The 13,410-nt window shown below is 53.2% G+C and overlaps 2 protein-coding genes across 2 annotated transcripts; one reads left to right on the forward strand and one right to left on the reverse strand.

Annotated features, from left to right (window-relative positions):
• Nucleotides 1-213: 213 nt before the first annotated feature.
• SHD (Src homology 2 domain containing transforming protein D) lies at nucleotides 214-6,666 on the forward strand. Its single transcript, XM_006107095.3, has 6 exons — nucleotides 214-526; nucleotides 2,376-2,481; nucleotides 2,560-2,748; nucleotides 3,933-4,056; nucleotides 5,155-5,274; nucleotides 6,317-6,666. The coding sequence occupies exons 1-6, from the start codon at nucleotides 239-241 to the stop codon at nucleotides 6,534-6,536; spliced, it is 1,047 nt and encodes a 348-aa protein (XP_006107157.1). The 5' UTR covers nucleotides 214-238; the 3' UTR covers nucleotides 6,537-6,666.
• A 705-nt stretch (nucleotides 6,667-7,371) lies between these two features.
• TMIGD2 (transmembrane and immunoglobulin domain containing 2) lies at nucleotides 7,372-12,028 on the reverse strand (the record flags this gene model as incomplete). The annotated part of the gene is given in 7 exon segments (XM_023747851.1): nucleotides 7,372-7,383; nucleotides 7,607-7,779; nucleotides 8,090-8,112; nucleotides 8,318-8,405; nucleotides 8,482-8,521; nucleotides 11,563-11,773; nucleotides 11,775-12,028. Coding segments are annotated over 7 exon segments (801 nt in total), but the record flags the coding sequence as incomplete, so codon positions are not given.
• Between the last annotated feature and the right edge of the window lie 1,382 nt (nucleotides 12,029-13,410).

A 13,410-nucleotide genomic window follows, 5' to 3' on the forward strand; every position in this document is an offset into this window, starting at 1 on the left:
CTCTCCACTTCGCGTCACCGTACTCGCTCTTACATTCTGCTACTAGCCTTATCTTCTTATCCTGCTTCCCCTTGCCTTCAACCTCATCCTCTGAACCTCCTCCTCCTCCTCCTCCCTCCTCCTCCTCCCCCTCCTCCCCCTCCTCCTCCCTGGGGGAATCTGCTGAGGAAGGCGCCCGGAAGAGGGCATGTGTGTCTCCCCTTTACAGTAGCCAGGTGTTGGGGTGACGCGGGCCCAAATGGCCAAGTGGCTACGGGACTACCTGAGCTTTGGCGGTCGGAGGCCCCCTCCGCAGCCACCCACTCCCGACTACACGGAAAGCGACATCCTGCGGGCCTACCTGGAACAGAAGAACCTGGACTTCGAGGACCCTTATGAGGACGCGGACAGCCGCCTGGAGCCAGACTCTGCGGGCCCGGGGGACTCCAAGTACGACTCCCCCAAGCACCGGCTCATCAAGGTGGAGGCAGCCGACATGGCCGAGGTGGCCAGAGCCAAGGTCTTGCTGGGCAGTGCAGGGGCGGAGGTGCGTGGCTAAGGGTCGGAGCTGGGTGGCCCTAAGAGACTGGGCGGGGAGGACCAGGCTGGGCCTGGACTTGGGGAGCATGTTGAATGTGCGACCGCAGACACTCCCCAGCCCTTCACCTGCTGGGCGAAGTTTGATGTCTGCCCCTTTGCAGCGCACAGTGCTGGTCCACCCACCTCTCTGCCTGCCCTGCATTGTCCTGGCCCCTGATGTCCCTCTCCAGGCCCCTCCCCCAGCGTCCTTCCTCTGGGCAGCTGGAGGAAGCTTTCTAAAACAGACCTGAGCCATTCGCTCCCCTACTGGGCACTGAAACATCCTCACCACTACTCCCTGAACTGCCTGTGTTATTATTCCCATTTAACAGACCTGGAAACTGAGGCTCACAGAAACGTATAGAAGCAGTTTGCCTGTGGTCACATAGTCTAACTCCAGACCTGCCTCCAATGCCCATGATTTTTGTAGTATTTTTCTTTTTCTTTTTTTAAATATATATTTTAAATTGATTTCAGAGGAAGGAGAGGGAAAGAGAGATAGAAACATCAATGATGAGAGAGAATCATTGATCGGCTGCCTCCTGCATGCCCCCTATTGGGGATCGGGCCCACAACCCTGGCGTGTGCCTTGAATAGGAATCCAACTGTGACCTCCTGGTTCATAGGTTGACCTTCAACCACTGAGCCACGCCGGCCGGGCTATAGTATTTTTCTTAGAGGATCACTGCAAACCCTCAGTGGAAACAGAGAAGGATTTGGGGAGGATTAAGAGAGACTGTGTTGGGTTGATGGTACAGAGAAAGGGAGAAGGAGGCAGGGACTCAGACAACCTGGGATCAAAACCTGCCTCTTACCAGCTCTGTGACCCTGAGCAAGTGACTTACCCGCTCTGTGCCTTGGTTTCCTCATCTGTAAAATGGGGATAATGTTGATATGACAAGTAAATATATATCAAGCATTTAGAACAGTGCTGGCAGCTGATAAACTCTAAAATTATTGAAGCCCTAGTCAGTCTGGCTCAGTGGAGAGAGTGTTGGCCAGAGGACTGAGGAGTCTCGGGTTTAATTCCGGTCTCGGGCATGTATCTCAGTTGCAGGCTCAGGCACATGTGAGTGGGAGGCATCCAATGGATGAGTCTCTCACATCGATGTTTCTATCTCTGTCTGTCCCCTTCCCTTCCACTCTAAAAGCAATGAAAAAAAGCATCTTTGGGTGAGGATTAACAAAAAAAACTTCCGTAGCCGTGTTCAGACTAAAGGGTCCCAGGTTCGATTCCGGCCAAGGGCACGGCCAGATTGCAGGCTAGATCCCCCCAGTAGGGGGCGTGCAGGAGGCAGCCAATTATGATTCTCACCATTGATGTTTCTATCTCTGTCTGTCCCCTTCCCTTCCACTCTAAAAGCAATGAAAAAAAGCATCTTTGGGTGAGGATTAACAAAAAAAAACTTCCGTAGCTGTGTTCAGACTAAAGGGTCCCAGGTTCGATTCCGGCCAAGGGCACGGCCAGATTGCAGGCTAGATCCCCCCAGTAGGGGGCGTGCAGGAGGCAGCCAATTATGATTCTCACCATTGATGTTTCTATCTCTGTCTTTCTCCCTTTCTCTCTGAAATCAATGAAAATATATATAAAAAAAATGATCAAAGGAAGGAGGTGAGGGGGTCTGTCGGGAAGGATCAGAACTGCATGAAGAAAGGGCGTAGGGGAAGCTGGCATCTTTCTTGCAAACATTCCTGGGTGGTAGCGGAGACTCCCTCCTCCCCCAGAAAAGAGAACTGCTGGAAGGGGGTGTGTCAGAGGGCTCAGAGCGGGCAGGGCGTATCAGAGCCACCTGGTGTCCCTTTCCTTCTCTCCCCAGTCAGAAGTTGACACCGAGTACTCGGACCCCTTTGATGCCCAGCCTCATCCGCCACCCCCCGATGATGGCTACATGGAACCCTATGATGCCCAGCGGGTCGTGAGTGGTGAGTGAGCAGGGCTTGGGGGAAGATGACTGGGTCCCAGGTGGGAGTGGGATCTGACCAGTGTCCTTGGCCTCCCAGAACTGCCTTGTAGGGCAGTGCAGCTGTATGACACTCCCTATGAGGAGCAGGATGGGGAGCCAGGAGACAGGCCTTTTTCAGGACAAAGGCCTGGACAGAGCCGGCAGCCCCAGGAAGATGAAAGGCCAGCGGATGAGTATGATCAGCCCTGGGAGTGGAAGAAAGACCACATCTCCAAGGCATTTGCAGGTGCTTCTCCAACCCAGGCACTCTCAATGCTTGAGTCCCTCTATTTTCTGCTCTGGTCACATCCCCTGTTTCAACTTACAAAGTAGATGCCAATTATCTGCCACTTCGGTGGTTTGTTAATTCTCACTAGAGTGTGAATGACTAATAGCCATACATTTCTCTTCCCAGAAGAAACTATCTTCCTTGGAAACGGAAACACCTTGTAGAGTACAATAGGACCTACTTATTCTGCTCAGTATAGTGAAGGGGAAGGCTTTGACCTGGGTTTGTGTCACTTACTTGGGCAAATCATTTTATCTCCCTAAGTCTGTTTCCTTACCTGTAAAATGGGGGTCATCATGGTATCTACAGAATAGGGTGCTTGGAAATTGAGTGCTATAAAGTGCTCAATTACATAGGAGTTGTTGGGGAGAGAGTAGCATTTCTTAGTAGCTGTCATCAGGTAGACTTGGGTAAGCTTGGACAAGCCTCTGCATCTCAGTTTCCTCTTCTATAAAAGGAGTAACAATAAGGTCAGCTTTAAGAAATAAAATAGCCCTAGCTGGTTTGGCTCAGTGGATAGAATGTCAGCCTGCGGACTGAAGGGTCCCAGGTTCGATTCCCGTCAAGGGCACATGCCTGGGTTGCGGGCTTGATCCCCAGTAGGGGACATGCCGGAGGCAGCCAATCGATGATTATCTCTCATCATTGATGTTTCTATTTCTCTTTCCCTCTCCCTTCCTCTCTGAAATCAATAAAGATATATTAAAAGAAAGAAAGAAAGAAAATAACTTGGACCAGGAAGAGTTGTGAGAACCCAACTTTGCCCCATATGTTGTATGACTGGGAGGGGAATTTGAGCTCAGTGCCTCAGTTTACTTGTCTGTATACTGGGGAGTTGTTACCTAGTTCTGTGATTTGCAGGGAATGGGACAGAACTTCCAACCCACCCTTTTAGCTACGCCCCCTGCTCTCTGATTTGTCACTCATGAAGCTGCCCCGCCCTTCTATGCCACTAGACTTGCGGATGACCACACCCTTCTGAAAGTCAATTGGTCGTTCCTTTACCAGTTCGGCCCCAGCCCCTCCTCTTCTGGATTCCACTGGTACCGCCTTCCTACTGAAATTCCATTGGCGGGCCCCCACCCCTTCCTCCCAGGCAGGTTGGACTTAAACCTTTGCTCTCCAACCCTACCCCCCTTCAGTGCAGTTTGACAGTCCCGAGTGGGAAAGGACCCCAGGCTCGGCCAAGGAGCTCCGGAAACCCCCACCCAGAAGCCCCCATCTCGCAGAGCGTGTGGACCCTGCCCTGCCCCTGGAGAAACAGCCGTGAGTGGGGAAACTGAAGATGGAGGGCCTGGGTCGCATCCCTCCTGGCCCCATACCAGCTACAGATCCACCGGACTAGGGGAGCTGGTTCATGCACTCATTCATTTCATTCATTTCTTCAACTACTCTTCCTTGGGCGCCAGCGCCTGCTGTGTGCCAGACCGTATAGCTAGGACCTAGCTGCTAGGTGCAAAGCAGAATCAGATGGAGTCTCCACTCCCTCTGGCATCAGACTCTGGGTTCGAATCCCTGCTCTGTATCTCCTGGCGACAGGATCTGAGCCTGTCACTTATCTGGGCCTTAACTGAAAACCCCCAAGATGGTGCCTGGCTCAACCAGAGTAAAGGGGGGAATTTCCTCCCTCCACTTGGGTGGGGCTCATAAGCCTGGGAACTAAGAGCCAGAGAGATTCTCACCCCCAGGACCGGCCTGGGGTAAAACTGGGGAGAACAGGATTGTGAAGAGGCACAGGCTGGGCGGGTGAGGGTCTTCTCTGTGTCCCTCCAGCCTGGGAGCCCCGAGGGACTCCCTAAGCCCCCAGCCAGGTCCGAGCCCCGTGTGTGTTCATCACGGTCATCCCCAAACCTTGCAGGTGGGCGATACCAACCTGGCTACTTAACACTGAAGCACAAGGTGAAACGTTTATTCTCTTCAGTTTTCTTTCAATACAAACAACCACGGAGTCCCTGATGCTCACCCCTCTCTGACACCGTGCTTGCAGCTGCCACCTCCCTTTGCACACGTTAGAGAAAAATGCTAAGTGAAGAGCGGTCCAGGTGGGTGGGGATGCAGGATGGAGCAAATCTTGTGAGAGTGATAAGCAAGCGATTCGAGTTGGGGAATTAGGGCGGGGCTGAGTTATCCAGCCCGGGGAGGCTAAGGTCAAGGTCAGGTGGAGCTGTTCATTGGCAGGAGCGGCTCCACACTGGCCTGGGCTCGGCCTCCTCCCCCGGGGAAACAGGCTCCTCTTGAGAAACCCAAGGGAATTTTTCTCTTCATTGCCTGGAGGCCAAAGTCCTTTAACCACTGTGCCTGCGCCAGACCCCGAGTGTGTTTGAAGGGGGGTGGCCCTTCCTGAGACATCTGCCCCCACACCAGGTGGTTCCACGGGCCTCTGAGCCGGGCAGACGCCGAGAACCTCCTCTTGCTCTGCAAGGAAGGCAGCTACCTCGTGCGGCTCAGTGAGACCAGCCCCCAAGACTGCTCCCTGTCCCTCAGGTGAGACCCCGCCTCCGGGAGGTCACAGGACTGCATGCGGCATGTTTTCAGGTTTGAGCAGAGGGGTGTACCTCCAGCAGCCAGGGGGCTGGGCTTTCAGGCCCAGGGGTGGGCTTTATGGGACCTGTCGGTGGGGCCTCCAGGGAGACCTACGGAGAATGAGCCCCCTGTCACGGGAGGTATGCAACAAGATGGCGTGGACGCCACACGGGAGATCTAGGACTGGGGTGAGATGGAGAAGCAGATGTCAGTTTTCTGTGGACCCCCCAGTCCGAAAGTTAGAGTATATTCACTGTGTCTGTCCCGGGGCTGGAGTCTGAGTGGCCCTCTGGGCATTCGAGTTTGGGACCCTGGTGCTACGAGCTTCTCTGCCTAAGCTCGGAGGTGTGTCTGAGCATACGGCACTCCTAAGATCCTCTAGGCGTCTGAGCGTGAGATCCCTAAAAGCCCAACATTGAAGAGGCTGGTTCAAATCCTGCCTCTACCACTTTCTAGCCGTGTGACCTTAGCTCATTTACTCACCTTCTCTGGGCCTGGGTTTCCTCATTTATGAAAGGATAATAGCATCGATTTCCTGGTAATACTGCAATGATTAAATGGAAAAAAATACATGAAAAAATGTTGGGAATAGTGCCCCAGAAACAGGAAGTACCTGAATCATGTTAATGATGTGGATAAAATGATTCCCAGGTTCTACATCATTCCACTCACCCGAGACAGAGAAAGGAAAGAGACCCCAGACTGGGGGTTAACTAGTGGGGAGGTCAGGTGGGGTGGCACCAGGGGTCAGGAGGTTTGGAGAGAAAGTCAGGTCATGTTTCAGGGGAGGGGCTGTCCCCTGGCAGGGCCTCCTCCACCAGCATAGAAGGCATTCCTCTGCCGAGCAAGCCCACGCCGTGGCACCAACTGACTGTTTAACAGAAATACCTGGGGACACCAGTGCCTGGGTTCCAGGAGCAGTGATGGGGTGGCCTCAGGGCTGGAGAGCCTGCTGGGGGCTGGAGGCTGGGATGCTCACGGCCCCTGTGATGCTGTTCCCCAGAAGCAGCCAGGGCTTCCTGCATCTGAAATTTGCGTGGACACGAGAGAACCAGCTGGTGCTGGGCCAGCACAGCGGCCCCTTCGCCAGTGTGCCCGAGCTGGTGCTCCACTACAGCTCGCGCCCGCTGCCCGTGCAGGGCGCCGAGCACCTGGCCCTGCTGTACCCGGTGGTCACACAGAGCCCCTGCCCCGGAGCCTCTGCCCCTGGCCCTGCTCCGTGAGGCTGATTCGCTCCAATCCTGGAGGAGGCGAGAGGGAAAGGTTCCTGCTCGGCCAGGCTCTCCGGCTGCATTGGGGCTGCCCTCTCAGCCCCCTTCCGGGTCCTAGGGCCCAAGATTGTAAGAAAGTCCTCCTCCGATCCAGAAAATAAATAAGTTATTGTGTGTTTCAAGTGTCCTTTCTGGGAGGCCGGGATCCCAGCCGATGGGAAGGATGAAAAAGATGGACCCTTGGAGGGAGAAGGGGGTCCCCAGCTCCTCGTTTCGCAGAAAGAGCTGGGATTGGAGCCTGAATGGCTCACAGGCAGGGACCAAAACTCAGAAAGCTGTAGTCAGCGGAGTCCCGCAGATAAAAAAGATAAAGAAACCCAGAGAGGGCTCTCAGGCCAGCCCCACCCCCACCCGTTTTCCCCTCTCCATTGGGGCGGGCGGCTGAGGCCTGATGCTGCTGCTGAAAGGACATCTGTCCCCATGGAAACAGCCGGCGTGGGGGAGGGGCGCTGGGCCCAGCTGGTGTCACTTCAAGGTGACTGTTGGGCAGGAGATCCAGGAGGCTGATAAGTGCCAGGGAGTCCTTCTCCCTCCTCCCCCCCATCTCGAGCTGCCTGGGGGGTACCAGCTGGGGAGAGGGACTTCCAGCTCAGGGCACTGTGTGGAGGCTGAGGGTGTCGCTTCTCTGCTAATTGTACATGTCCCTCCACGGACGAGAGGGGGAGCTGCCGAGTCACAGAGCCCCCTTGCTGTGGACCTCTCAGCCATCCCTGGGGTTCCAGAGGACCCCTTGAATCTTTCTAGCACCCCCAAATTGCCACAAACTCTGGCTTTTCTTCATGAGCCTTTATGGGGTTTCCTGGGGACAAGGGAGAGGCCCAGGGTCAAAGAAATAGGACAGGGGTCTCAGAGGGGCTGCTGGACTCCCGAGACCAGTCACATCCCGTGTAGCCACTGGCGGGTCTTGTCTGAGTCCCCGGGGTTCTGACTCCTCTTCCCACTTCAAGGACCCCCCTTGGCCGTGGCTGCCCAGAGAAGCCTGGGCCAGGAGAGGCTCTGCCTGTAGAAGTGGGGTGACGGGCTGGGGCTGGGCAAGGTTTGGGGGCCAGATGCCACCGAGGGTTGGGAGGTGGGGGGACAGTGGTGGAATGGAAGGGACGGCCCTGCTGGTCCTCCCTGGGGATGTCCAGCCCCTTCCCCTCCACAGGCCTTGCCTCCGTCCTCTTTGGGACCCGCTGGGCAGCAGAGGGTGTTGCTGTAGAGGGATGACAAAGACCCAGAGGGGACAGCCAGCCCAGCCGGTGTGGCTCCATGGTTGAGCGTCAACCTATGAACCAAGGGGTTGTGGTTTGATTCCCGGTCAGGGCACGTGCCCAGGTTGTGGGCTTGGTCCCCAGTGGGGGGTGTGCAGCAGCCAGCTGATTAATGATTCTCTCACATCATTGATGTTTCTATCTCTCTCCCTTTCCCTTTCTCTTTGAAATCAATAAAAATACATATATTTAAAAAGAAGAAAATAAAGAAGGGACAATCAGTTAAGAGAGCCTGGCTTTTCTTCAGCTCACCTCCGGGGGCTTTGTCTCTGCTTCTGAAGAGCATGGATGGACAGGGCAGCCTTCACCTCTTCCCCTCTTTTCAGCCCTCAGCCCTCCCTCCCTCCTTCCAGAAGTGGGAGGTGGGGGGACAGTCCATGCTTGTGAAGGGCTGCAGTTCCCACCTACGCCCCGCGGAGAAGGGTCCCCAGGGGATGGCTCCAGAACCATCTGCCCTGGTGAGACTACCTGTGCCCTCACCTGCGTCCTTGAGGCTGGAGCCCAGAGCCGGGTGCCCAGCCTGATACAGCCAAGGTCATGACCCCGGCCTCCAGCAGCATGAAGAGGCCTGGGGTGAAAGGGCAGGAGGTGGGCGAGACACAGGTGGCAGGGGTGGTGCAGGAGGGACCCCAGGTGAGGCTCACCTGGGAAGCCAGGGGTCTGGTTCGTTGGGTAGTAGGCCTCCTGCGGAGGAGAAACCTCTGTCTCAGGGCCCAGCCTCCCACCCCAGTGGGACCTCCGGTCCCTGGGCCTGCTGTGCTGTTGGACTCTGGGCAGGTGCTGACTCTAACCCTGATTCCTCTTCTGAGAAAAGGACACACATTCCTGTCTTACTGGGTTGCAGTGGATTTTTTCATCATGAGCTCCATGGGGTCACGGACTTCAGTCACCCTCACGGTGACCTCCATCACCTGGCTCACCAGGGGTCACACCCCGCCCCAGGTCACACAGCAGTGAATGGCGGAGCGGGGACATGCTTCCAGGTCTGTACAGTTGGCATGACCCCAGCCAAAGGCTCCTGCTGCTGCACCTGAACCCTCCATCTTCAGGTCCTAAGGTCGGCAGTGGTGCCTGGGGGCTGTGAAACAGCTGTGCGGGGCGGGAAAGCCACTGTGAGGACGGGACCTGCGCCAACTCGTTCCCTCGCAGCTGCCAACAGCTCACAGCCTGGTGCCTCTGCTCATTGGTGATTGGCCCCCTCATCACTGGAGGGGTCGGGGGTGCGAGGACAGCCAGAGTCCCCTGCCCTGGAGGCAGGCAGTGGGCGGTCCTGCCAGCTGACGGGGAATGGGCATCTCTGTCTGAGAGGGGCTGGGAGCCAGGGCGGTGCTGCACTGTCTGATAGGGGCTGGGCATGCGCCCGAGGCCATCAGAAACCACGGAGAGCAGAGCCCTGGCGGAGGCGGCTTGGGTCCCTGCGCCTGCTCCAGGGTCAGCCCAGGAGGCCGTCCTAGGCAGAGTGGGGAGTGTGTGAGCCGGGCTGGAGAGAAAGCCCTGCTGCGCTGGCTCCTGTGTGTCACTGATGACTTGGCCCTCTCAGCGCCTCAGCGTTTCCATCTGCAAAACGACGCAGCTGCCTTCGCTGGTCTGGAGAGCTCCCTCCAGCTTTGAGTCAGTGACTCTCAGTTCTGGGTTCTAGAATTCTCTGGTCTACTCAGACTGCAAACTTCTAAGAGTCTCTTTATTTAAAGTGTTTGCCATAGTGCAGTTCTAAGATTCTAGAACCATCCATTCCTTTATTTCAGGGTTTCTCGATGGTTTATTATTGTCACCCCTCCCCCTAGGAGTCTTTTAAAAAATCTTAATTTCTTCCCCCATGAAATTTTAATACCACAGATATACTGTAAATCTATTTGTGCATTATGTGCATATTTATGGTTTATACATAGAAAAGATAAATTTTTCTTTGCTCCCCAAGAACCAATTTTTGCCTCTTTAGGGAGTGATCTGCCCCAATGAGAACATACACTTTAGTTCTTTTTATTTTTTTAAGTCTGCAGTGTCCATTTAGTTCATTTGTTTTTACTTTTTTATTGAATTTGTTGGGGTGGCATTGGGTAATGAAGTTATATAGGTTTTCAGGTATATGATTCTATAATACATCATCTGTATATTGCAGTGTGTCCACCACCCCTTATAAGCGATAGTTCTGAGAGCTGAGAATTTTATAGCCCTAGGATTCTAGAACGGCAAGATTCTATGTTGTGCTTCGAGATTCTAGAATTGTCCCAGGTGCAGCAGAACTGTGTATGTAGCTGACGAAAAGACACCTTCTAGAGAATCCACGGCAGCCTTGCTCATGAGAGCCAAGGCCCAGAGCTGCCCACGTGCCCATCAGTAGAAATCGGGCCGAGAAATGGCAGTGGGGTCACATGTTGGGATACTCTACCACATGCACCGACATGAATGAGTCTTCCAGACACATAGAGTAAAAGAAATCAGATGCAAAAGAGAATACACTCTATGGTTCCATTTAAATAAAATAGAAAACCAGCAAAATGGATCTATGCTGCTAGAAATCAGGATAGTATTGTAGGGGGGGGCGGGGGGCAGCTGTGAAGGCCGTGAGTGTGGTATCTAGTGGGCTGGAAAAGTAGTTCCTTTTTAAAGAGAGAAGAGTTCACTTTATTATTTTTTTCCACATTATTTTTTAAATATGTTTTTTATTGATTTCAGAGAGGCAGGGAGAGAGAGAGAGAGAGAGAGAGAAACATCAATGATTAGAGAGAATCATTGATTGGCTGCCTCCTGCATGCCCCCCACTGGGGATCGAGCCCACTACCAGGGCATGTGCCCTTGACCGGAATCGAACCTGGGACCCTTCAGTCCGCAGGCCAACGCTCTATCCACCAAGGCTCGGGCTGGAATTGTTTTTAATAAAAAACTCCAGAATTATATGTACTTAAGAGTCTTTATGATTGTGATATTCTGGAACTGGGTTCAGCAAACTCTACAGCCTGCTGATCAAATTCAGCCACTGCCTGTTTCTTCAAATAAAGTGCAAACTCTACAGCCTGCTGATCAAATTCAGCCACTGCCTGTTTCTTCAAATAAAGTCCTTTTTATATTTTTATTTTATACTTTAAAATATTTTATTAAGATAAAATTTGCCTACAGTGAAATGCATAGATCTTAAATGTATAATTCAACAAGTGCTTACAAAATGTATTTACACATATAAACAACATATCAATCTAAACATAGAATGTTTCAATCTCTGCAGAAAGTTCCCTGTACATACCACCCCCATAGATGATCACTGTTTTCATTTATATCATTAAAAGTTCTTTTTAAAAATACGTTTTTATTGATTTGAGAGAGAGAGGAAGGAAGAGGGGGAGAGAGAAAAACATTGATTAGCTGCCTCCTGCACAGCCCCCACTGGGGATTGAGCCCACAACCCCATCAGGTGACCAGGAATGGAATCGTGACGTCTCAACGCAACCAACTGAGCCACATCAGCCAGGGCTCAAAGTTTTATTGGAACCCAGCGCCGCCATTAGCCTACTGTCCTCTACAGGGGTTACAAAGGCAGAGCGGAGTGGCTGCAACAGAGACCCCCTGGTTCACAAAACAGAAACTATTTACTATATTGCCCTTTACAGAAAAAGTTTGCCAGAGCTCTGGTCTAGAGTTATAAGTTTCAGCATGCCTTTGGTTCCGTGATTTATAATTTGATGTTCTTGGCATTTGCAGGATTTCTGTTCCTAAAAGTCTGATTTGAATTTAGAGCTTATGTTTACAGCTGTTTGAAATTCTAGTCTTAAGATTCTGGAAGTCCCAAGTCCCTGCCTCTTCTCCCCACTTGCTCTCACACCCCTGTCCACCAGGAGCTGTGCTCCATCGCCCTTGGCCTCCAACAATTCAGGAATCTCCATGGTTGCCCAGCACAAGTAGTTCCCATTGTTGTTGATAGTCACGCGGTCCAGCTGCAGCGAGATTGCCAGGTGGTCACCAGAAGAGTCATCCCTGAGGCTCTCAGACCTCCAGGCTGGGGTTGCGGTTGGTGATGTATGGTGGGCACAAGGCAACACTGTCCTGGGTCCACTCGACAAGGAGCTGCTCCCAGGCCTGAGACTGTGCCACCTGACAGGTCAAGGTCACCTGGCTGCCCTGCCTCCCCTGCAGCAACTTGGGTCCCTGTTGCACACTCAGGCCTGTGGCTCCTTGCAGGGCCGGGAGGCAGAAGAGGTGAGTGAGGCCTCTCTCTCTCTCTCTCTCTCTCTCTCTCTCTCTCTCTCTGTGTGTGTGTACACGTGCGGTCTTACTCCCAGAGCCCCTCACTGTGGTGAGGCAGTAAGAGGTTAGAACCTTGCTGTCTGTATGATCTTTTGCAAGCTCACTTCTTCTTGCTGAGCTACAGTGGCCTCATCTGTGAAACGAGTATAACTCTCTCAGCACTTGTGAAATTTCAAGATGGACTTTATGACATGCCCAGCTCTCAGCCACACAAATGTCGCTTTGTATGTGCCAGGCCTATTCTGGACACTGTGGACACAGACACAGAGGTGACTGAGACGGACAAAAATCCCACCCTTGGGCAGCTGATGGCCCAGGGCAGAGAGAGACACAGGAAGTCGTGAAATAAGAATAATAATGGCCCTGACCGGTTTGGCTCAGTGGATAGAGCGTCACCCTGCGGGCTGAAGGGTCCCGGGTTCGATTCCGGCCAGGGGCATGTACCTTGGTTGCGGGCACATCCCCAGTCGGGGGTGTGCAAGAGGCAGCTGATGGATGTTTCTAACTCTCTATCCCCTTCCCTTCCTCTCTGTGAAAAATCAATAAAATATATTTTAAAAAAAATAATAATGGAGGAAAGGAAGAGGGAGTGGCAATAGGGGATAAGGATGAGGTGAGAATCTACTTATTGAGGGTGGTCAAGGAAGGCCTCTCAGGGGAGGTGACATTTGAGCCGGGGTCTGAATGGTAAAAAGAGAGAAGAAGAGGGCTGATTAGAAAAAGAGTTTGCTTTTGGCACCTGTTAGATCCCCCAGAAGGGGTGAGTTTACATTAAGCTCCTAGCATTTGAGACACAATTGCAGCTGAGGATAGAGAGATGAAATCCAGGGAATGTTTCAGGCAGAGGGAACAGCATGTGCAAAGTCCCAGAGGAAAGATCAAGCTTGGTGTGCTGGGAAAAAACAAAAAGAAAGACAAGCCAGTGGGCGGCCAAGGGGGAGGGAGGGAAGGCCGCGGGGGTGATGTGGTGATGAGAGGCCAGTGAGGCAGGTCACGAAAGGCTGGTATGTAGGTCTTGGTTTAATTTTATCCTAAGGACCCTTGCTAGACCCCTTCAACTCTCCTAAGGTTCTGAGTATCAGAGAGAGACAGGCCTTATTTGGCAGAGCAGAGAGACTAAGGTTTAGAGGAGCTTTGAGTGGAAGGGGTGGGCAGCTGGAGTGGTGGACAACAGAAGGGGGTGCAGAGGGGAGAGAGGCCCAAGGAGGACCAGGGCTGTGCCCATGGACCCCACTCCTGGCCCATCAGGCCTTCCTCTCCTGGCTGGCACCGCCACCACCTCTATCCCTCTCATGTGACAGACTTCCTGCCGCAATCTCTGCCCCGGACACAGA

This window comes from Myotis lucifugus, unplaced genomic scaffold, assembly GCF_000147115.1.
Source record: "Myotis lucifugus unplaced genomic scaffold, Myoluc2.0 scaffold_1013, whole genome shotgun sequence".
Lineage (NCBI taxonomy): Eukaryota > Metazoa > Chordata > Mammalia > Chiroptera > Vespertilionidae > Myotis > Myotis lucifugus.

Bases quoted from the DNA above. Each gene is read 5' to 3' on its own strand.
- SHD (XM_006107095.3), top strand. From the start codon at position 239: ATGGCCAAGTGGCTACGGGACTACCTGAGCTTTGGCGGTCGGAGGCCC. The intron at 2,482-2,559 runs GTGAGTGAGCAG...TTGGCCTCCCAG, and splicing joins TGCCCAGCGGGTCGTGAGTG to AACTGCCTTGTAGGGCAGTG. The intron at 2,749-3,932 runs GTGCTTCTCCAA...ACCCCCCTTCAG, and splicing joins CATCTCCAAGGCATTTGCAG to TGCAGTTTGACAGTCCCGAG.